This window comes from Lissotriton vulgaris, chromosome 1_2, assembly GCF_964263255.1.
Source record: "Lissotriton vulgaris chromosome 1_2, aLisVul1.2, whole genome shotgun sequence".
In the NCBI taxonomy this organism is placed as follows: domain Eukaryota; kingdom Metazoa; phylum Chordata; class Amphibia; order Caudata; family Salamandridae; genus Lissotriton; species Lissotriton vulgaris.
In genome coordinates, this window is record NC_141686.1 from 162501645 (window position 1) to 162525858 (window position 24214).

At 45.1% G+C, this 24214-nt stretch overlaps 1 protein-coding gene across 1 annotated transcript in view; it reads right to left on the reverse strand.

Moving 5' to 3' along the window:
- The window catches only part of LOC147734749 (aldo-keto reductase family 1 member C1-like), a 230262-nt gene that overhangs the window by 20522 nt on the left and 185526 nt on the right, over positions 1–24214 (reverse strand). Inside the window, exon 9 of the mRNA XM_086953028.1 lies at positions 18584–18666. Within this exon, the coding sequence (XP_086809154.1) occupies positions 18584–18666 (83 nt within the window). The remainder of the gene's footprint in view (positions 1–18583; positions 18667–24214) is intronic.

Genomic DNA, 24214 nt, shown 5'->3' on the forward strand with positions numbered 1-24214 from the left:
TCATTTTTATCCCTACGCTATCCAATGCTTTCCCTACTGTTGCACTCTCTGGAGTGGGAATAGTAATTTTTACCCTCATGCTATCCAATGCTTTCCCTACTGTTACACTCACTAGAGTGGGAATAGTAATTTTTACCCCTACGCTATCCAACGCTTTCCCTACTGTTGTACTCTTTGGAGTGGGAATAGTAATTCTTAACCCTCCCCCTATCTAACGCTTTCCCTACTGTTGCACTCACTGGAGTGGGAATAGTAAGTTTTTACCCAGCCGCTATCCAACGCTTTCCCTACTGTTGCACTCACTGGAGTGGGAATAGTAATTTTTACTCCTACGCTATCCAACGCTTTCTCTACTGTTGCACTCACTGGACTGGTAATAGTAAATTTTACCCTCCCGCTATCCTACGGTTGAAATATTGTATATTTTTTTTATTAATATTAAGTTTATATATATATATATATATATATATATATATATATATATATATATATATATATATATATATATATATATATATATATATATATATATATATATTCAAAAAGGTGTCCTGTGCTTAAAGGACGCACTCCACAAGGACTGTTTTCATCGAACCTTTATTTTAAACAGGCAGCTTCCTGCAGAGAAAACTTCATTGACGCCCTGACGCGTTTCGAGGCAGCAGCCTCTTCCTCATAGGGCAAAGCAGTAAGTGACCAGCTGCACGTTCCAACCCTTTCTCCCCTTCTCTGCATGCCGCTCCCACAGGGTATTTTCACAGCATGCTGGGTGTTGTAGTGCTTTAATTGCCGAGCACTCACCTTCGTATTGCTTTTATAGTCTTCTGTAACCCCTCCAATGGGGCTCTGTTAGGATAGCTGTCTGTTTGATTTAGACGGTCTTTGCGCCACCATACCAGCGTGATTCAGGCATGAAGACCCGCTTTTGATTCAATCGGGCGGTGCATCCTTCCACGGCCGGACTGCCGCGTGATTATATTCAAAAAGGTGTCCTGTGCTTAAAGGACGCACTCCACAAGGACTGTTTTCATCGAACCTTTATTTTAAACAGGCAGCTTCCTGCAGAGAAAACTTCATTGACGCCCTGACGCGTTTCGAGGCAGCAGCCTCTTCCTCATAGGGCAAAGCAGTAAGTGACCAGCTGCACGTTCCAACCCTTTCTTCCCTTCTCTGCATGCCGCTCCCACAGGGTATTTTCACAGCATGCTGGGTGTTGTAGTGCTTTAATTGCCGAGCACTCACCTTCGTATTGCTTTTATAGTCTTCTGTAACCCCTCCAATGGGGCTCTGTTAGGATAGCTGTCTGTTTGATTTAGACGGTCTTTGCGCCACCATACCAGCGTGATTCAGGCATGAAGACCCGCTTTTGATTCAATCGGGCGGTGCATCCTTCCACGGCCGGACTGCCGCGTGATTATATTCAAAAAGGTGTCCTGTGCTTAAAGGACGCACTCCACAAGGACTGTTTTCATCGAACCTTTATTTTAAACAGGCAGCTTCCTGCATTTTATTGGTTCATTTCACTTGTAAGGTCGTGGAGGTTGGACTTTGCAAACTGCGGAGCCCACGGAGTGAAATGAACCAATAAAATCTTGCATGCAGAAATAAAAGAGAGCCTCGCCTGTAATGCTGTTTGTTAGCAAGCCTCTGATGAGATGTGCCATACATCGAAACGCGTCAGGCAGAGGAATTTTTATCGTGAATGTGAGAGGAGCCAGCAAGTGAAAGCCAGATGGCTGGCTTCCTGTCGAGTGCCCTTCCAAAGCTTTCGGGCATTTGGTGAACAATATTTCTAACACGGCTGCCCTGCCGTGGGAAGGAGCAACATCTCTTCAATGTACAAGAGAGGCTGTGGTCGGAACAGTTTCCAGAACCTTAAAGCACAGGAAGCCTCGCAATACAAGTGACTCCTTTTAACCTCCACGACCTTACAAAAGGAAAGAAAAAATATGCTTTTAAAAAAGGACAGCAGGTCAAGGTCTGGTCTCGCATGCCCCTCAATATATATGGCAGATCTGCCATCTTTAAGATGGTTGCCCTGCCCCGGCTCCTATACCAACTACAGAACCACCCGTACAAGATCGACCCGCAGTGGTTCCGTCGCGTAAACTCCACGCTTGGCCGGTTTCTGTGGGCGGGGGGTGCCTCTAGAGTAGCGCTGCGGACTTGCTTCCTTTCCACCTATTGCGGCGGTCTGGCAACCTCTGATCTCCTTTCATACTACCAGGCTTCCCATCTACTGGTACTCAACGAGTGGTGGTATGGCGACCACAGCGACCCAGCGTACGCGCTGGAACACTTTTTAATGGGCAATGCCACGCTGCATACTCTGTTGTACTCGGCAAGACGGAGAAGGATGCTGCCGCGGGTCACCCAAGTGGTGTTCGCGATTTGGAGGCAGGCACTGCGCCGAATGGGTTGGTGGGGCAGACTGACGGCCGAAACTCCGTTGTGGAATAACGGCCGGCTTCCGGCGCTGGCCTCGTTGTCGGGGTTTGGTGGCTGGGACGCCATTGGGATTTCCTCCCTCGGCCATGTGCTCGCCGGGACCACCCTCAAATCCTTCCAGGATCTCAGATCCGAATTCAATATGCCCGCATCCCAATTCTTCAGATATTTACAATTTCGCCATGCGCTTGCGCCGAGTCTAGTAGGACTGGATCAGCTCCCTGAATTCAGTCCGGTGGAGGCCAAGCTCTTCATGGGGGACCTAGGTGATAAGAAGGTCTCAAAAATCTACCAGACGCTGGTTACCCACTGCTCTTCCTCGCTCCTGTCCCTGAAGGCCTCCTGGGAGACGGATGTTGGCCCTTTGGATGAGGATGACTGGAGGGAGGCGCTTGAATCCCCCCGTGGGGCTGCCATTGCTGTGCGTCTCAGGTTCATACAATTTAAATACTTACATAGGGCGTACTTCACCCGGGAGAGACTGTGGAGGGCGGGTCTCATTGCCACTCCGGAATGCTTGCGCTGTGGAGCTGAGAGGGGGACGTTGTTGCATACAGTGTGGTCCTGTGTGGGTCTGACTCGCTTTTGGAATGGGGTGTGGAACTGTCTATCGGATGTGCTAGGGTGGGATCTCCCCCGTACACCCAGATTGGGCCTCCTCCATGTTCTCGAAAATGTCGGGGGTAACATATATAAACGCCACCTACTGTTGCTAGGGTTAGTTACGGCTAAACGGGATTTGGCGAGAGCCTGGAAGAGTGATCGTGCCCCCCCACTTACTGCCTGGAAGGCTGGCTTGGACTTCCTTATGGGCCTAGAATTACCTGTCTTTGAGGCCAGGGGGTGCCCGCGGAAACATTATAAGATCTGGAAGCGGTGGGCAGAGTACAGGGGACTGGACTTGGAACCCCCAGTTGATATGGAGGATGTGCAGCCTCCGGATGGGGACCTGGGGCCCTAGGCCGTTACCCGATACATACATTGCCTTGCTTGTATATATGTGAAATGTGGACACGTGCACGGGGTTAGGGTGGGATAAGGGGCGGGTAGTCGGGCAGGGAGTTGGGGTGTGTTTTTGGGATGGGTGGGACATGGGATGGGGGGGGGGGTTTCTTCAAATCTAGGCTTCTATTCATCCTGCTATTTGATTAATGTGGATGGTGACCTCCTGATTGTGGAGTACTGTGCCTATGCTCTGCCTAATGATTCAATAAAAATGGTTGTGAAAAAAAAAAAGGACAGCAGACAGACACCCACTTAGGGAAAATAATTGCTCTACAAGGGACCACCTTTCCCAGCATGCAGCATGTTGGACTTTGCAAACTGCGGAGCCCACGGAGTGAAATGAACCAATAAAATCTTGCATGCAGAAATAAAAGAGAGCCTCGCCTGTAATGCTGTTTGTTAGCAAGCCTCTGATGAGATGTGCCATACATCGAAACGCGTCAGGCAAAGGAATTTTTATCGTGAATGTGAGAGGAGCCAGCAAGTGAAAGCCAGATGGCTGGCTTCCTGTCGAGTGCCCTTCCAAAGCTTTCGGGCATTTGGTGAACAATATATATATATATATATATATATATATATATATATATATATATATATATATATATATATATATATATATATATATATATATGTATTAAATAATCAAATTGCATGAATTTTTTACTTACATTAATTATTTAAGTATTGTAGGTAATTTTTCATTAATTTTCAATTACTTTTAAGACATTAAAATGTTTTCGATATTTTGAGTAACCATATTTTTTACAACAATATTTTTGATTCAATATTTTTGTACTTACCTGTTTGGAGATAGGGATTCGATATTTTTGCATTCTATATTTTTTCCTCGATATTTTGGTAAGTCTATATTTGTGTAATCGATATTATGTCAGTGATCCACATTTAACCTATGTCGGACTGTCTCATCTAATAGTAGCGAGTAGTGATTTTCAAAACTGGTGGAGAATAATAATTACCTTGAATCCCAGTGAGTGAGCAAGCATGTTCAATAGGAGGATTCATGTGGGGCCGGGGAGGGGGTTGAAAAACATGAAGGAAAATAGTGTACTTTAAAGCACAATTTTCACAAAAATCTGCTCAAAACCATAGTCTGTGTAAGGATATTCATTAAATAATGAAGTTCTCTCTGGTTGTATCACGTTGATGAAGGCAGACACAACCTAGGAGTTGAGCCCATTATTTCAAAATGCCAAGTGGTTGCCTGTGTATCAAGTGGGGGCCTGTTCTGACCGGATTTTTGTTCCCCTTTTTTGAGTGAAGGTGACTTTAGCCTGCTGTCATTCTAATAGGAGGATTAGAGCCTCAGACCCGGCTTATTTACAAGGTGTTTGACATAATCCCCTATTCTTTTCTCTATTCTACGGCCTATAAGCATATGTTAGGGGATAGATTCCTTAGTATTAGTATTAATTCGTCCTTTTGTAAGGTTGCTAGTGTATCTCTGATGGAGTTATGCTTATTTCGGGCCTTGTAGGCCTCGAACGGGAGAGACTCCATCTTTCTTTCTGCCTCGGCTGCTTGAGATGCTTTTAGGTCAAATGTAATGTTTTAGTTATAAGGTGTTGTTCGCTTGGCGAGAACCGGCTCAGGCTGGCCCTTATCAAAAGACTGTATTTTTCTTCGTGTCGAAGACATAACAACAGGCCGGCCAGCTGAGAACGTGTCCTTGGCACGGGGTGGTGCAAGAATTTGGTGGGCGGCAGGTTACTGGCCGGAAATTTCCATGCATGAACAAGGTTCCATATTAGCGAAAGCACGGAGAGTTAGTCATTGAGTCAGTTAGTAGACGGCAGCTAGTCGTTAGCATTATTGCAGTTAATCAACTTAAAGCAGACAGTCGCCATTTTGAAGTCCGAAAAAGACCGAAGGCTGATAATCTCTCTGAAATATTGAAGTTATTTTAGTTGGAGCAGCTGATGAGCTTTGACACTGAGCTCAGAGCATGCAGAGTGAAGAAGTTAGCGAAGCAAACGAATACTAGAGCGGCAGAAACTGATTTATAAGATCAAAGTTGGAAGGTGAAGATAGTCCGTGTCGAGAGGAGAGAGAAGTAGTGCAGAACAGCGAGAGTGCAGCAGACGAAACAGAGAACAAGAGGAAGGTTCCAGTGACTTGGAGGGGAGCAGAGGAGACAGAGCATAGCGGTGCAGACGTGTATCCGTGACTGCAGGGGTGATCCTAAGATGAGCCAAGGCACAGACGAGAAGGGAACCCAGATGACAACTGAGCTCAGACTTCATACTCATAAGGTGACGTCGACCCTTTCTTATTAGCGTGCACACACATTCTAATTCTTTCCTTTGCTTTTCAGGCTATATGTTATATTGCAGTATTATATTGTTGTTATACTTTGTTATTGTGTAATAAAGGGACCCCAGTTCTTAGTGAACCATTGTGTAACTGTTATTTCTTGATGAAGTTAACCTTTCTTCTAGTCAGATGCTGTTATATGGGCGGATGCGTCTCCCGTCCGGGTAAGTGGTAACTGAGCAAGGGAGCAGGGAGCACTTGAATCAGAGAATAACCTTTGCATATTATGATTTGGCCATTCTTGTGTGACAGGATCAAACTGTATATGAGATATTCCCAGTAGTATATAATGAAACTTCCCAGAAGAGAGAGAGAGAGTTAAAGGTATTAATAGGACAGTGATCGTCGTTGTGTAACGGCGTTAGTGAGAGTATTGATTGTGATCAATGTGTATACCCACAGGATTGTGGCTTGAGTGAGCACTGATTGTGGTCAGTGTGTAATGGTAAGTAATCGGAACTGCCCCAGGGTAGCTAGTCTGGGCCTACGTTGGCGCGAGACTATAAGGTATGAGTGTGGTGTAGAATATGGAATTCCTTAGTAATCAGTGAGTATTTCTTGTAATCCCTGTAGATTTGGTGGTGTTTTAGAGGATCTAAGCTTGTATATTGCTAATTCCCCATCCTCAGGTAGGTACCCAGGTGCCTTGGTAAGTAGGTCCTGAGGAGGGAGGTGGATATGTTTCGGCTGGGTTGGTGGTGTCTTGGTGAGCTGATTCTATCTGGTCCAAAAATCCGGTCGTTACATCTGGCGTCACAAACCGTTTACGTAAGCCTGTTAGTGCGGTGTTGTTTCTATTTTGTTGGTTTGCGCTTGGCGCGTACGGAGTACATTTTGTATATTATTTGTTTATAGTTGTATATATCTTTTTCTTTTGGCACTATGTTTTTTAGATGGTCAAAATCTACTTTTAAATTGCCTGTTGAAATTCCCGGCTGGGAATCAATGCCTTACGAGGCTTTGGCCCATGAGTGGGCCGATTCTACTGGTTTGAGTGAAAATTTGAGTTCTTGTTTGGAACTGGCAGATCCGACGAATGTGATTGCTTGTTTGCAGAAAGCGCCGGTTGTGAAGGGTGATGAGCTTCCTATTTTGGGACGCAGAGGTTGGATTGTTTTGTCTGCGTACAGGATTGTATATGAGAAGTTTTTGAAATTACAGAACAAATATGCTGAGATGGAAGAGAAGTTTGTTGAAGTGCAAAATGCTCACACTCTTTTGAGATGTCAGAATAAATTGCTTGCCGACAAACTCGACACTTATCGGACAATTGCTGAAAGAGCTGCTGTTCGTATTGCTAAATACAAATATAAGAATCGTCGTGGTCATGTTTGCAAACGGAAAGTGCTTCTGGTCGTGGCGAAAGCCGGACTGGACTGGAATCCTGATGAGTGGGATGGTAATATCTGGCACTCGAATGATACTGGCTCCTCGGCTGAGGAGTCTGACAAACGCGAGTATTCTCGCTCTGGACATGACTGTAAATCTAATACTTTTGACAAACTTGATAATTCCGGTGACCACGGTCGCTGTTCTAGTTCTGATGACGTTTCTCGATCTGACTGTCCCTCTAAATCTGTTGATCGAGCTCCTTCTGCAGCTCGTACTGAAATTTCTGCTCATCCAGTTTTTCGACGAAAATTACAGCAGGCTCCTGGTAATCCAAATGGTATTCCATTGGATAGTTTGGAAGATTTTACACAACAGGAAGTTAGTGACATTTTGCAACGATTTCGACAGCGGCCCGGTGAGGCCTTGCTTACATGGATGGTGTGTCTCTATGAACTGGGTGCCGCTGGCATCATGTTAGATGCGGGAGATGCTTTGAAATTTTGTTCTTTGAGTTCTGATTCTACTGTACAAGATAATTTCCGGAACTATAATAGTGCTGGTCAAATTAATCTGCTTCAATTAGCAACTGATGGTTGTAATCACAAATACCCTACTGAATCTGATTGGCCTCTGAATGACAAGCCATGGTATACGTTACGCGATGCGGCACAAAGACTGAAAGAGGAGGTGATGAAAACCGCAATTTTTCTGAGTACATCTGACAGGTTGTTGGATGGTTTGTTGACATCTTCTGTGGGGAACCGCATTATCCGTTCTTCCCCTGTTGCTTATAAGCAAGTTATGATGACTTTGTTGATCAATCAGACTGGCAACGCGCTGTCCTTAGTGCTTGAATCTGTGCGTCAGCTTGGTGAATTGGGCGAATGGCTTAAACCTGAGAGACAGTCCAGACCTGAGGGTCGTACTGGTGGAAATTATCTGTTTACTAGACGTGATATGTTTCTTGCTTTGCTGGCTGACAGTGTGAAGAGGGAAGACATTGATGGTGAACCTAATAATCGCTTGTGGGATATGTTTCGCAAGCGTGGTTTGGATCGGAAGGAGGGTGCTCGACGTGTACGGAAGAATGAATGTGATCGTGAATATTCTAATGACAGTGGGGATGATAGACGTCGTGATGATTCGGATTGGCGTGATAGACGACGGAATGAGCGAGATGTGTCCCCTCGGCGTGAAAGAGAGAGGGGGAAAGAGGGGGAAAGAGAGAGGGGGAGATAGGGGGAAAGAGAGAGGGGGAGAGACGACTGTGTTGAAAGCAGATACAGAGATGAAAGGGATCAGTCCCCAGAGATGAGGAGAAGAGAGGATCGATACAGATTTTCTGAACGAAATTCACAATACCATGTAGATGACAAAAATCTGTTTCATAATGGGGATGGATATGAACAGGAAATTACATCGTCCAAAAAATATGAGAGTATTTAGCCTGATTTGTCTTGGTTGTCAGAACGCAATAAAAATGACTAGGAAATAGGTCAAGCTCCAGTACGCAGTTAGGCTCACAAAGACAATAGACCCTATGTAGATATTGAAATTTTTTGGAGACATCGTAATATACAAAGGGCCCGAGCATTGGTAGATACAGGAGCGGAGGCCACTCTAATTCATGGAAAAACAAAGAAATTTAAAGGACAATTTTTCACAATTACTGGTTTAGGTGGAAAAGAGACCCCCGCAGTACAAACAAATGTTGAGATGAAAATAGATAGAATTCCCCGAAAAGAATTGTCTGAAATACCCATAAACCCACAGATACAGATTTGTCATTATATTGACGACATTTTGATTCAAGGTGAGACACAGGATCAAGTTCAGACTCAGTTAGATCGGGTTATTAATCATTTACGGGAAAAAGGTTGGGAAATCAATCCCAACAAGTTACAAGGTCCTTCACAAAGTGTAAAATTTTTAGGCATCAATTGGCATAAAGGTAACAGAGAAGTGATTCCTCAGGTGAAACAGAAAATCCTTGATTTTGCAGTTCCTCGAAACCGAAAAGAAGCCCAGAGATTTATTGGTTTATTTGGTTTTTGGCGTCAACACATCCCACATTTGAGTCAGATATTAGCCCCTTCGTACAGAGTTACTCGTAAAAAGAATGCGTTTGAATGGAGTAAACCGCAGCAAGATGCATTTGATTTGGCGAAAGAAGCAATTCAGTATGCTTTGGATTTGTAGCCCGTGCGTGATGGTGATGTGGATCTGAATGTGTCTGTGCAAGGTCCTTATGCAAATTGGAGTTTGTGGCAAAAACAAGGCAGAAATAAAATACCGCTAGGTTTTTGGACTAAAAAGTTACCGGATGCTGGTGACCGTTATACACCTTTTGAGAAACAATTACTTGCACGTTATTGGGCTCTGGTGGATACCAAGCAATTGACTTTGGGACATGATGTGATGTTGAGACCTGAAATTCCTATTATGCTATGTGTTTTGAGTTCGCCGAAAACTCATCGAATTGGGCATGCTCAAGAGGCGAGTGTGATTAAGTGGAAATGGTACATACAAGACAGGCCACGTGTGGGTCTGAAAGATGTTGCGACATTACATGAGCAGGTGGCGCAGGCGCCATCGAATGAGACTGGGAGTGATTGCTCCGTACCTATAGTACAGGAATCCCCTGTTAAGTGGGGTAAGCCATTTGATGATCTGTCCTCGGATGACAGAAACCATGTGTGGTTTACGGATGGTTCAGCGAGGTACATAGGAGAGAAAAGGCATTGGAAGGCAGTGTCCTATAATCCTATCACACAAAAATTGCTGAGTACAACTGGTGAAGGAAAAAGTAGTCAATTTGCTGAACTGTATGCTGTTTACCAAGTTTTAAAACAGGAACTACCTTGTACGTGTCACATTTTTACTGATTCCTGGTCCACTGCTAATGGACTGGTGGTCTGGTTACCAACATGGCATGCTCGTAATTGGGAATTGCATTCTAAAGAACTTTGGGGTAAAGAATTATGGCAAGAAATTTGGGAAATGCTTCCGCAAAGTACTGTTACAATCTTTCATGTGGATGCTCATACACCAATAGACTCCCTTGACAAATTGTTTCACAACATTGCAGATGAGAAATCTAAAATTGCTGAGGCAGTGGTGGACATGCAGGATTCTGATTTGGCGGGATTGGCGAAGTGGGCCCACCAGAAAGCAGGACATTTTGGAGAGAGAGCCACTAGCAGGTGGGCTGCTGACCGAGGAATTTATATTCATCTAAATTTGATCAAAGATACTATATTGCATTGTCCTATCTGTCAACATTCTAGACAACGAAAAGTACCCCAAATTGTTAGAGGACAGTTACACCGAGGTAAATTACCCGCTCAGATTTGGCAGATTGATTATATTGGTCCACTCCCTATGAGTTAAAATTGTCAATATATTTGCACCATTGTTGATACGTACAGTGGTCTTTTAGTGGCCTTTCCTTGTAAACAAGCTACCCAAGTAAATACCATTAAAACATTGGAATTAATTATACTGTATTATGGTGTCCCATTTCAAATTCAATCTGATAATGCATCCCAATTCAAAGGAAGATTGGTACAGGAATTTTGTGTGGAGAATAACATTGAATGGGTGTTTCACATACCGTACTACCCACAGGCAGCAGGCCTTGTGGAGAGAATGAATGGTTTGCTAAAAGATCAATTGCGTAAATTAACTGATAATAAATATAAGAATTGGAGAGAATATTTGTTTCAGGCACTGTTGATTTTGAATAATCGTCCCTTTTTAAATGCTGAATCTCCATTAATGCGTTTATTTCCTCCAGCTGTTGATGCTAAACCGAACACAGTCAAAAATACTGTAATGTATTGGCAAATTTCCCCTGGAGCCCTGGCTCCATGTAGAGCAACCCCAGGTTCCGCAGGCTTAGACCTGCATGCCATGAATGACATTACTGTAAAAGGCAGAGATCGAGACATCATTGAAACTGGCATTGGTGTCAGTATACCAACTGGAAATTTTGGCCTAATAGCCCCAAGATCGGGCCTGGCCTTAAAAGGCATTCAAGTGCTTGGAGGTGTTATTGACAGTGATTATCAGGGAGAGATTAAGGTACTCCTGCTAAATAGCAGTGAGGTTGATTTACCAATTCATAAGACGGACCGAGTTGCTCAATTGCTAATCATGCTCGTTTTCAGTGGTGAGATTCAGAAAGGCAGTGCCCCGACCTTGTTAACTGTTCAAGGACAAAAAGGTTTTGGCTCCACTGATAATCCAGGAGCAAGAGTGTGGGTGCAAGAGCCTAAAAATCCCCCTGAACAGGCTGTAATTATTGCAACCGGTCATAATAATACAGTACCTGTCATGAGACCAGGGAAAGATAGCTGGGAAGCTGTCCCAGCTGACAAATGTTACTTACGAGAATGAATAATGCCTATATTTGATTTTCTTTCATATCATTCTCTGGACTGCTGTTGCAGGATGTGCCGGCATTGGACTCCTTTTGGCTTGCTACGTCGGGAGAGGAAGAAACCTCCAGACTCTGGTTGATTGGAAAATCAGAGTGCCACGTTCCTTCGCTGCGTGGGATTCATCATCTAACTTTTGGACTACCCTGGCACGAAGGGTAACAAACTCCCCACATTTCTGTTTAACACTGATGCGTTCGGTGACTGACATATTAGAAACCTGTCTGGTTGCCGTTTCGGCTTCTTTGGAGACCCTTCCCTATATTTTCAATATATCAAATGCCCGTCCCAATATTATTCTTGGGGATTTCGCGACCCATGAATACTGTCCTTTATGTACTGTGCTCTTAGATCCAGTACCACCGATTCATTCTCAAATAACTACATATAATATATCACGCAGGGTTATTTATGTTTCTTCCTTACCTGTGATCCAAGCGCCATAACTGAATGTGTTCATTTGAAGCTAAAAGGTGCTACTTCATTTACAGATCATGAAATAACTTTATGTTCCCGGAGATCATCGAAATCTTGTATTTCCGTTAAAAATAATATGACCTGCAAAAGTCTTGTAGTTACCCCTAGCCACTATCGTACAATGCTATTACCTTCTGGATGGCTTTTCTCTTGTGTTGCGTGTTTATCTAGGTTCCTGATCGATACTGTGACCTTATGCCCCTATTCGGCTATAAATCCATTTATTCCCTATATTGGCATAACCGTTCAAGTGCGATATTCAGAAAGTCATCTCTGGCCTCACACGAACAGAGCCACATTCCAGAATAGTTCTTTGCCACTTCCTTTGCAACCAATTAGTGCAATGACAGAGCAGAAGTCACTATCTGATATTCCTAGATTAACACTCCGAGTTCTTCAACAAGATAAAAACTCAGCAAACCTGGAAATCCCCGCTTGCTGTGTTTTGAGTAGTAATGGAACTCTAATGAGCAACTGATAGCTATCACTTCCTAGTGACATCTTTAATTGACGTCTTATGTCCAGCAAACTTACGTCAAACCAGGCACCTTTCAGGTATAAATATTACCAACGTTGCCTTAAGCAAACGCTGTCTCGTTGCTGTTGGTGAAGCTAGCACCCTGTTGCTGCAGCCTGCTGCCCGTCGCCCGAAGCTGCTGATACCATTATCGCTGCTAAAGCGCGAACGATGGTGTGGTGAAACTAGGAGCTGAACAGCCGTCCCTCTGCGAAGAGCCCAGCAGATGCCAAGCTGCCCGCGGACGCTGTCCCCCCTCCTTCTCCTCGACGCGCTGAAGAGAGACGCTGCCTTTCTCGTGCAGAGAAATCCAGCTCCAGCGTTTCTAGTCTGCCCTCATGGGTGACTGGGATATCGAGTTCCCCCCGAAGGAGATACCAGACCTCCATCATTCTATTCGGTATTCACCTGTTACAACGCATTTTTTACAACGCACTACCACTACAACGCAGGCATTACAACGCATACCATTACAACGCATAGCGCTGGGGGGCGCTCTAGGATAAGAGGTAAGTTTAATTTACTATCCAACACCTTCCCTAGGGTCCACGGGGACTGGAGTTAGAATAGTAAATTATACTTACCACTATCCAGCACCCCAAAGCGCTATGCGTTGTAGTGGTATGCGTTGTGAATACCGCGTTGTAATGGTATGCGGAGTAAAAGTATGCGTTGTAACGTCATACATCCTTCTATTCAGAGGTATGGTGTTGACTAAACCCTTAGTGAGAATTCTTGAAGCAAACCTTGGCAAAACCAACTTAACTTAAAGCTACTTACTTACTCCCCTCCCACGTGTTAGGCTTAGGTCAGGCACACCGGGGTAGGCTTAGTTAGAAGCACCAGTTGAGTATTTTAGCCTAATGTATATATGAATGTATATATGTTTTAATACTTTTAAACCATTGTATGGCTAAGAAACCATATCAATGCTTTTACAGTATTATCTTGCAATACTTATCTTACTGTACGTACTTTTTATAATAACAAGTCTTGCAATTGTGGCAATACATTTTTCTTGTACGAGAAGAAAGACTGTTCAATAAATGTTAACCCTTTATTGACAAACGCCCGTCTCTCTGTTCTCTACATATCGTGAAAGGAAACTGCACTAACCTGACTGAGTCAAATAACTGTCTATTGTTTCACACGACCCTAGAGATTGACTCTTAATCTGAGGAGCAAAGTTGTCATGTTGCACGGTTGTTGGAAAACTGAATCCCTTCTTGTCTGTGCCAGGGAAGCTGATCACTTCCTATGCAGAGAAGAAAGTTTCTAGTGACCTCTGAGCTAGTTGGTAACACACCCAATTAAGTTTAGCATAGTCAGTAGAGGCCTGGAAGATCCGCACTTCTACGTCGATACTACTGTTTATGTTATTCCAATGCGCAGGGCCTAGTGGGAAACTAGGAACTACACTACACTTGTGGCATTACATCTTAGGCTTACATTCCTGCAAATATCATCGGAGGACCCTGTGCTATTACTAGATTAAGCTTGCTAATGTTTTCTTCACACCCTAATGCAAATTCCCGTGATGTTCGTGATGCAGTTATGTTGAAGGACAATTGTGACTCTACACTACATTTATATTCTGAATCTGAATATCTTAGCTTGGCTTTCTCTATTTTATGTATCCCTGCCCTGGCAGTCTACAATGCTAAATCTATTGGAAAAATGGCCTGTTGGATGGTTAAATCCATCAATCACACTTCCACAATTCTATCTGACATGCTATTGGACGCCCAGGGTGAACGCAGAGCTATTTTACAAAATAGAGGCGCTATAGATTATCTTTTACTCAAACATGGACATGACTGTTCTGACTTTGAGGGTCTTTGTTGTTTCAATTTATCAGACTACACTAGGTCCATCCAGGCTCACATTGACAAATTACACAACTTAACCAAAGAAGTTAGAAAACACATTGACCAGGGCTGGTTTGACTGGCTCTTTAATTGGTTACCAGACTTACATTCTTTAGGTCAGATATTAGGGGGAATCCTGCTTACTATTTGCATTTTAGTTGCTATTTGCTGTTTTATTCAGTGTATCCCTTCTTTACTCCAAACTTGCAGATGCAGTACTAGAAATAGATCTGTCAGTTTTGTTTCCTATTATTCTTCGACAGATGTTAGTTCCATTTAGCGAATGATTAGTAGTCTAAAGTCAAGGGTGAAATGTTCTGACCGGGTGTTTGTCCCCCTTTTTTGAGTGAAGGTGACTTTAGCCTGCTATCATACTAATAGGAGGATTAGAGCCTCAGACCTGGCTTATTTACAAGGTGTTTGACATAATTCCCTATTCTTTTCTCTATTCTAGGGCCTATAAGCATATGTTAGGGGATAGATTGCTTAGTATTAGTATTAATTCGTCCTTTTGTAAGGTTGCTAGTGTATCTCTGATGGAGTTATGCTTATTTTGGGCCTTGTAGGCCTCGAACGGGCGAGACTCCATCTTTCTTTCTTCCTCGGCTGCTTGAGATGCTTTTAGGTCAAATGTAATGTTTTAGTTATATGGTGTTGTTCGCTTGGAGAGAACCGGCTCAGGCTGGCCCTTATCGAAAGACTGTATTTTTCTTCGTGTCGAAGACATAACATCAGGCCGGCCGGCTGAGAACGTGTCCTTGGCACGGGGTGGTACAAGAATTTGGTGGGCGGCAGGTTACTGGCCGGAAATTTCCATGCATGAACAAGGTTCCATATTAGCGAAAACACGGAGAGTTCAGAGTCAGTTAGTCATTGAGTCAGTTAGTAGACGGCAGCTAGTCGTTAGCATTATTGCAGTTAATCAACTTAAAGCATACAGTCGCCATTTTGAAGTCCGAAAAAGACCGAAGGCTGATAATCTCTCAGAAAGATTGAAGTTATTTTAGTTGAAGCAGCTGGTAAGCTTTGACACTGAGATCAGAGCATGCAGAGTGAAGAAGTTAGCGGAGCGAACGAATACTAGAGCGGCAGAAACTGATTTATAAGATCGAAGTTGGAAGGTGAAGATAGTCCGTGGTCGAGAGGAGAGAGGAGTAGTGCAGAACAGCCAGAGTGCAGCAGACGAAACAGAGAACAAGAGGAAGGTTCCAGTGACTTGGAGGGGAGCAGAGGAGACAGAGCATAGCGGTGCAGACGTGTATCCGTGACTGCAGGGGTGATCCTAAGATGAGCCAAGGCACAGACGAGAAGGGAACCCAGATGACAGCTGAGCCCAGAATTCATACTCATAAGGTGACGTCGACCCTTTCTTATTAGCGTGCACACACATTCTAATTCTTTCCTTTGCTTTTCAGGCTATATGTTATATTGCAGTATTATATTGTTGTTATAATTTGTTATTGTGTAATAAAGGGACCCCAGTTCTTAGTGAACCATTGTGTAACTGTTATTTCTTGATGAAGTTAACCTTTCTTCTAGTCAGATGCTGTTATGTGGACGGATGTGTCTCCCGTCCGGGTAAGTGGTAACTGAGCAAGGGAGCAGGGAGCACTTGAATCAGAGAATAACCTTTGCTTATTATTATTTGGCCATTCTTGTGTGACAAGATCAAACTGTATATGAGATATTCCCAGTCGTATATAATGAAACTTCCCAGAAGAGAGAGAGAGAGTTAAAGGTATTAATAGGACAGTGATCGTCGTTGTGTAACGGCGTTAGTGAGAGCATTGATTGTGATCAATGTGTATACCCACAGGATTGTGGCTTGCGTAAATAAATACCCACAGGATAGTGGCTTTAGTGAGATCGTCGTTGTGTAACGGCCTTAGTAAGAGCATTGATTGTGATCAATGTGTATACCCACAGGATTGTGGCTTGAGTGAGCACTGATTGTGGTCAGTGTGTAAGTAATCGGAACTGCCCCTGGGTAGCCTAGTCTGGGCCTATGTTGCTGCGAGACTATAAGGTATGAGTGTGGTGTAGAATATGGAATTCCTTAGTAATCAGTGATTATTTCTAGTAATCCCTGTAGATTTGGTGGTGTTTTAGAGGATCTAAGCTTGTATATTGCTAATTCCCCATCCTCAGGTAGGTACCCAGGTGGCTTGGTAAGTAGGTCCCGAGGAGGGGGGTGGTTACGTTTCGGCTGGGTTGGTGGTGCCCCTGTGTGAATAAGTACCTCCAACGTACCAGGGCCAGCATTTTGGCATGGCTGATTCTGATATTCTGTGGGTGCTCAATTATGAAAGAATTACCTGCATTATGCCAGTGCCAGAATCTTGCAGTTGACAGACTCCACAGCCTTATTTTATTTTTTACAAATAAAGCACCGCAGCATTTTAGTGGATTCCATCTGCAGGACCCTGCAATTGACCCTCATTAACTTGGGATGATTCAAATTTGAACCTTCTTGAGCTTTGTTGGTGAAGGAGTGGCACCACAGTCGGTGATAAGAATGGCCTGGACATACTGTGGTCAGGCCAAAGCAACGCTGCCCCAATTTGAAAAAAATAAATATCTATTGTAGTTACAAGCAATAAAATTTTCACTTACAAAACAACAAAGAACACTGTAAACAAAAAATACCATTTAGATTTATTGGGGAGCAGTGGATGGCCAACAGAAACATTTCAATGACACTGAGAGCCACTCTGATTCCCCCCCCAAAAAGTCCCTTACTAAAACAATGAAAATCCATGATCAGGCTAGATTATTGGAGACTAGGGGACCCATTACAATGTCGGGCAGATTGCCCCCGCAAGGCTGGCGGTAGCCACCCCTAGCCTGGCGGGGGCAATCCGCCCGACATCCACACTCGTTTTTTTTCCCCGCAGGGAGCCCCGCCCACCACAATGTTAAAAATTAGTGATGCGCCGCCACTGTGGCGGGTGCATCCTAATGCCAACATAGGGACCCCCGCCCTTACGGCGGGTGGTCCCTCTTTCCGATGGGTTGGTGGGCGGACAAAGTCAGCCCGTCATCCTAATGGGGGCCTAGGTCAGTGGTTCCCAAACTTTTTTGACCTGTGGCTCCCCTGACCTAATCGGCAGTTGGCCGTGGCTCCCCACCATTTTTTTACCGGTGGGTGGGTGGGTGGTGTGTACCTCCTGTTATCTTCCTTAAAGTATTTGGGACGCAATGAAGGTATTATATTGGTTGGAATGCTTGAATTATTAATCTCATCCACTGGCAATCACTTTGGCTGCATCCCAATCCATCGTTTTTTTCCCCAACAGAGTGCCTGGTCCCAAACCCTTATTTATGCCAGCTGCTGCTTTCAGTACATTTTGGTACTGAGACCCGCTCTGAGAAAATGAACCATTGAGTTTGGTCTGTCGTAATCAGTATCCCCAGCCTTATTTTTACACTAAAAAGGTCTGTCCTTCCATCTGTGTGCCCATCTATATCAAAACATATTCAACCATTTGCACACCTATCCACCATATATCCTTCTGTCCATCCTTTCACTCATCCATCCCTCCATCCACCCTTTCACTCATCCATCCATTATTCATCTACCCACCCTTTCACCCCATCCATCTGTACCAATCATCCATGCATCCAATCTTCCACCCAGCCATCCATTCACTTACTCATCCATTCACCCAGTCATTTATCCTTCCACCCATTCACCCTTTCAGCCATTCATCCTCCCTTTCTCTCTCCATCCCCCTTTCACTTATCCATTCATCTACCCACCCATTTACTCATCCATACATGAATCCATCCATGGAAGATTTATCTTTCCAAAGGCTCGTTATTGCATCCCTTTGCACAGCCACATTTGCTAACGTGCCCCAATGTTCAAGGCAAATATGATTGTTGCTGTGTTTTTTATCACCTGTTCTCCCAATAACAATTCACACACACTGATTTGACTCTAAGGGAGAGCAATGAGTCTTGCTAATTTTGACACCAATGACCAACTTTGAAAATTCTAAATGCTATTCTGTGCATTCAGTGCTATTACCTGTGACGGCCAAAATCTGAGAAGCACATGTGCATAGTGTTGCAGAAACATGCATTTTAACACATCCTTCAGAGTCCCATGGACCGTCTGATGTCTAATCGAATAAAAGACACATTTGAATGATGAAATGACTTACAGCTTCAGGTCTATATAGCGCAGGTTTTTGTTGAGTCCATCAAGGGCTTTCATGTCTTCAGGAGTTAATTGAAAGTCGAACACCTGCAAGAAAATAGAGATCACCTCCAGTGGATTAGTGTGAGAAAACAGAGTTATCACTATTGGATGAAGAATGGACAAGTGGGAAGGAGAGCGGTCCCGATCTCCCTCATGGCACTTTGTGTGGTTGATGCAGACCAGGACTGCTATGACTGCATTGATTTGGCTGTCTATTTTGGGTTTTGTTGGGTTTCCAAGGGAGCTGCATTGGGTAGGGTTCCACTTTTGCTCTTGTTGCACATCTTATAGCTGTATTAGAGGTGTCACCCATAGGGAGATGGACCGTGGGATGTTTTTAGTACCTGTGGAGGGACTGTCTGAATCTAGGGTGGTTGCCTAGTGGTGACCGGAAGGAAGAGGGGTTACCAGGTGTCCTCGTAATCTATGGGACGAGAACTTCACCAGGGGGTTTCTAGAGTTAGTATCCACACCCACCTCCAGCAGCGACCAATCCTTATGGGTTGAGGGGCCAAACCCCCCATTTGTTTCAGGCAAGAAGAGTATCTGTCAGGCTGAACAAAGGTCAACCTGACAGACACTCTTCTGGTTCAGGTCAGGTAGGCCGGAGCTAGACATGCCTTAAATGTGCAGGATCCTAGCTGTCTGAGCTGAACCTTACCAGACTGATAACTGCCCAGCCCGGTGGGCATGACCTCCTCAGCCTGGCAAAAGTGACTCAAGGCCCTCCCCCTTGTGATGAGGGGGAGTGTCATTGATTGCCTTGGACCTAGGCATTTCACTTTTAATCCCTTAGCTGCCCAGGGCCGAGTGTCAATCAGTGACACTTCGTCACAGAGTGGGGTGGGGTTAGCAGTCTTACTGACCCCATCCCAGTCTGTAATGAGACTGGGACTTCTGTCTTCCTTCAACTACCACCCAAGCCAAGAACTATTTTTTGAAAAAAAAAATTGAACATTTCTCAACAGAAAATACATGCAGTACAGGAAAACAACTTCAGTCAGAGTAATGTTACTATTGTGAGGTCTTACAGTTTTCAAAAGGTGGATAAATAGTGAAATTCACAAATGGTGCTTGTACGGCCTGGTGTGGACATAGGATTTTCTTTGCTTACAATACAACAGGCATACAACTCTCTACCCCTCTCCCTCGCAAGTTCTGTCATGGATCAGTGCCCTTAAGTTACAGCTAGGGTCCCCACACCTACTCCTATTTTTGGGGTAGCCGTGGCTCCAATAAATCACCACTTCTGCCCTTTCATGCCACTCAAGGTTGGACTCCCATCCCGCAATATTTGGGTGGTACCTACACCCCAGGTCCTTGCTATGTTGCGCTTGGCCACTCCAGCCGCCATCGTTATCCAGATTTTAAGATATCTGGGCCAGTTGTCCTCCCTCTGCATCGTTAATAAGAGCAATTTTGCATCCAAAGGCACCTTTTGTGTGACAACCCAGGACTTCTCCTCAGTTACCCGGTGCCAGAACACTTGTATCTCCGGACAAACCCGGAGTATGTGGAAGAACGTGCCCACTTGGTTATAACCTCTGAGGCACCGTGGTACGGTGGCTGTACCTATTTTATGTAAGAGTGTCCTCGGGTAATATGCGCTACGCAAAATCTTGAGTTGAACTAATCTGAACCAGGATCTAATAGCTATTTGTGGGCTCTGAGGAGCCTCTGCCAAGCCGTCATTGTCAATGTGGCCAAGGTCTGCCATCCAGGCGTTCTGTAGAGCTCCCAACAGGTGGGGGGAAATATTAACAAATTTTATGTAGATCGTGGAGGTACTTTTGTCAGTTATTGGCTCAGTGAGTAGGCGATCCTCCAGTGGCGATGCCACTGGCAATTGCTCGCTCTCAAGGATATGTTTTTTCAGCACATGTCCCAGTTGTAGATATCGGTAATATTCGGTCTCCACCATCTCATATTCTTGACGGAATACCTTGAATTGTATAATAATTGTTCCTGCCATACTGCTCCCAGATGTTCTATGAAAATTATTGTCCATGTGGAGAAACCTCATAGAGTCGCGACTTCCTACAGCAGGTTACTATGTCATAAAGGAGTTGGAATGTATAAGCTTATCCCTCCAGCCCAAGTAGCCCCTGGCCTCCCTACAGAACGCGACAACCATCCCAGTGTGCGGTTGCAGCTTCGTGGCCTTTATCTTAGAGCACAGGATCACCTCATGCCCACCATGACCCATTGCATTCCTGTCGACATGGAAAGCCATCTCCTGCCTGTCAGAGAATACCCATTCATTGATTACCAATAGTTTGGATGCCCAGTAATACTTTTTGACATCTGTGATGGTAACTCCCCAGTACTATGCATGACGTACCTCAGTTTCATAGAAGTAAACTATGCTCCTTGTCTATTTGACTGAAACACTTGTTTTTGAAGCACATACAGGATACGTGGAAGCACCATCATTTTGTAAAGAGCGGATCAGCCTGGGAGGGATAGTGGTAAGGTGCGCCAATGTGCAACGTCTTCGTGGAGTCTATGGGGGCATATGCTTCTTCTAAAAATTGAGTGGGGGTCACATGTGACATATATCCGTAGGTATTTAAAACCCTCAGTCACCACTAGTGCATGCAATCAGCAAGGAGTCGCTGCTTAGTTCCCACTAGGGGAAAGATTAAGGACTTATAACTGCTGAAGAGATCAAAAATTGTCACGATACCGGCCACTGAGAAATATGGTTGTGTAATATAGAGGAGGACGTCGTCAGCATCGTACGCAAACACAGCCTCAATATCATCTCCTACGCAGATGACACCCAACTGATCCTCTCCCTCACAAACGACACCGCCACCGCCAAAGCCAGCTTCCAGGACGGAATGAAAGATATCGCGGATTGGATGAAGCTCAGCCGTCTGAAACTGAACTCAGACATGATGGAAGTCCTCATCCTCGGCCCTTCCATCTCCGCCTGGGACGACTCCTGGTGGCCCCTGGCTCTGGGCACTCCCCATAGTACACAGGTGGAGGTTACTACCCCCTGATATTCCTGAAAATAGAGATCCGTGGTGATTCTAAGTTTCTCCTTAATTTCTCAGTGGCAGATAAACCATGGGTCCAACCTTAGGATCAAGGGATGTCATTCGCCGGCGCTCAGCATCATATAGAGCACTCCGTACAGACTTCCCAGGTTAGGGCGGGTGCTCCTACGTGGCATGAAGCCAGACTGACCAGGACGCACAATGGACATGATGACTTTGCTTATTCAGGTTGTCTTGCAGGGATTCTGGCCAAAAACAGAACTATTTGTAGGATTATGGGACCTTAGTGCATAGGGACTGAGTCATCCTACCACCGTAAAACCCATGAGCCCAGGACCCACTAGCTATAGTGTCTCACTTGCTACCCTACTCACTTACAGAGAAACAAATGATTAGACGTCCCAGAACACAAAACTCCCCTATCTCTCAGGAATCAGGGTTGCAAGACACACCTTTTCGCTCGCTCTGATTTAGTTGTCCACAATAAGATCTGACAGAGAAACGAACAAGTTTAAAATATTTATTTTAACTAACGTGCTCTAATATGTTTTATACGTGCCACAACAAGCAAAAAAAATGCATAGTACAAATACGTCAAAATGAAAGGGCAATATAGCCTATCCTCCATCCCCTTGCAAAGCAGCTCTATTATTATATATTAGAAGATCTCTGGGCTTTGTCTGCAGACCCTATGCATTAGATGGTGGATCTACATCATAGGTGCTTCCTCGCTCTTCTCTGTAGAAAGGTCCCTCTCCAATTAGTCTGCTACCTATCCTATTTGTGTATTCCAATAAGATCAAAGTACCTTGTCTCAAACAACATCCGCATCGGTATGTTTTGTCTAGGTGCTAAGGCCTGGCCAAAACAAAATAGCAAGGGGCATTGTTGTTAGACCTTGCTCACAATGTTCAGACTGAATCCCAGGAACCTGCAGAGAGTGAACACAGCAATGGGTTTTCATGTGAAAATGGCAATAGAGACAGTTGCAAAACAATAAAGTCAATCAATCAATCAGGGGGATTATAAGCGCACTACTCACCTGTGAGGGTCTCAAGGCGCTGGGGGGGTGTGAGCAGGTCCGAATCAATCGATGAGCCAGATCTTCAGAGCCTTCCTGAAGGTGTTCAGGCAGGGGACACGTCTGATGTGGGTGGGGAGCTTGTTCCAGGTCTTGGCCGCCATGTCAGAGCAGGATCTTCTTCCTGCTCTGGCTCTGCGAATGCCCAGGGTTTTGGGGAGGAGGAGGTTGGTGGAGCGGAGGTTTTGTTTGGGTACGTGGAGGGAGCCTCAGTCGTTGAGGTATTGGGGCCTGGTGTTGTGTAGGTATTTGTAGGCGTAGGTGAGTATCTTGAAGGTGACTCTTTTCTAGATGGGGAGCCAGTGGAGCTGGCATAGGTGTTGGCTGATGTGTGTGTGTCAAGGGATCCCGAGGATGAGTCTGGTGGCGGTGTTTTGAATAGTCTGGAGCTTGCGTAGTAAAGATTTGTTGATGCCGGCGCAGAGGGTGTGTCTGTAGTCCAGTCTGCTGGTGATGAGTGCGTGGGTGACTGTCTTCCTTGCCTCCGGGGGGAATCCATTTGAAGGTATTAAGGAGGATGCAGAGGTTTTTGAAGCAGCTGGAGGTGACAGTGTTGATCTGGTGACTCATGGAGAGGGAGGAGTCAAGTACAATGCTGAGGTTCTTGGCATGGTATGTGGGGGCAAGGGGGTGCTGAGGGCAGTGGGCCACCAGGTGTTATTCCACGCTGAGAGGGTGGTACTGAGGATGAGGACTTCTGTCTTCTCTGAGTTTAATTTGATGCAGCTGTAGCTCATCCATGCTGCGTCGTCCTGCATTCATTCATGGAAGTGGAGTCTGGTGGTGGTGGTGGTGGGGTCCTTGGTGAGGGAGAGGATAAGCTGGGTGTCGTTGGCATAGGAGATTAGGCTGAGGCCGTGTTGTCGGACGATGGCGGTAAGGGGAGCCATGAAGATGTTGAAGAGGGTTGGGCTGACTGATGATCCCTGTGGGACTCTGCAGTTGATTTCCGTGGGTTCAGAGAGGAAGGATGGCAGTCTGATCCTTTGTCTCCTGCTGGTAAGGAAAGATCTGATCTAGTCGAGGGCATTGTCTTGTATGCCGGCATTGTGTAGTCTTGCCGTTAGAGTGTGGTGGGAGACGGTGTAGAGTAGAATCAGGGCTGCAGTGTGGCCTTAGTCGATGAGGGTGTGCACGTCATCGGTGGCAGTGAGTAGGACGTCCTCAGTGCTGTGGTTGCTTTGAAATCCAGATTGGGAATGGTCGAGTGCTGCATTTTCTTCGATAAAGTGTCAGCTCTGCATTGACGGTCTTCTCAGTGACGTTCGCTGAGAAAGGGAGGAGCGAGATGGGCTCGTCGTTTTTGAGGTCTGTTGGGTCTGCTGAGAGCTTTTTGAGCAGGGGCATGACTTCTGCCCATTTCCAGTTGTTGGGGAAGGAGCCGGTCTCGAAGGTGGTGTTGATGGTCCGTTGTAATAAGGGTGCAATGGTAGTGGCAGCTCTGTAGTGTATGTGGGGTGAGGCCCTCGTAGTGGATGCCCTTTATTGTTGCGGCGGTCTCTGGCTG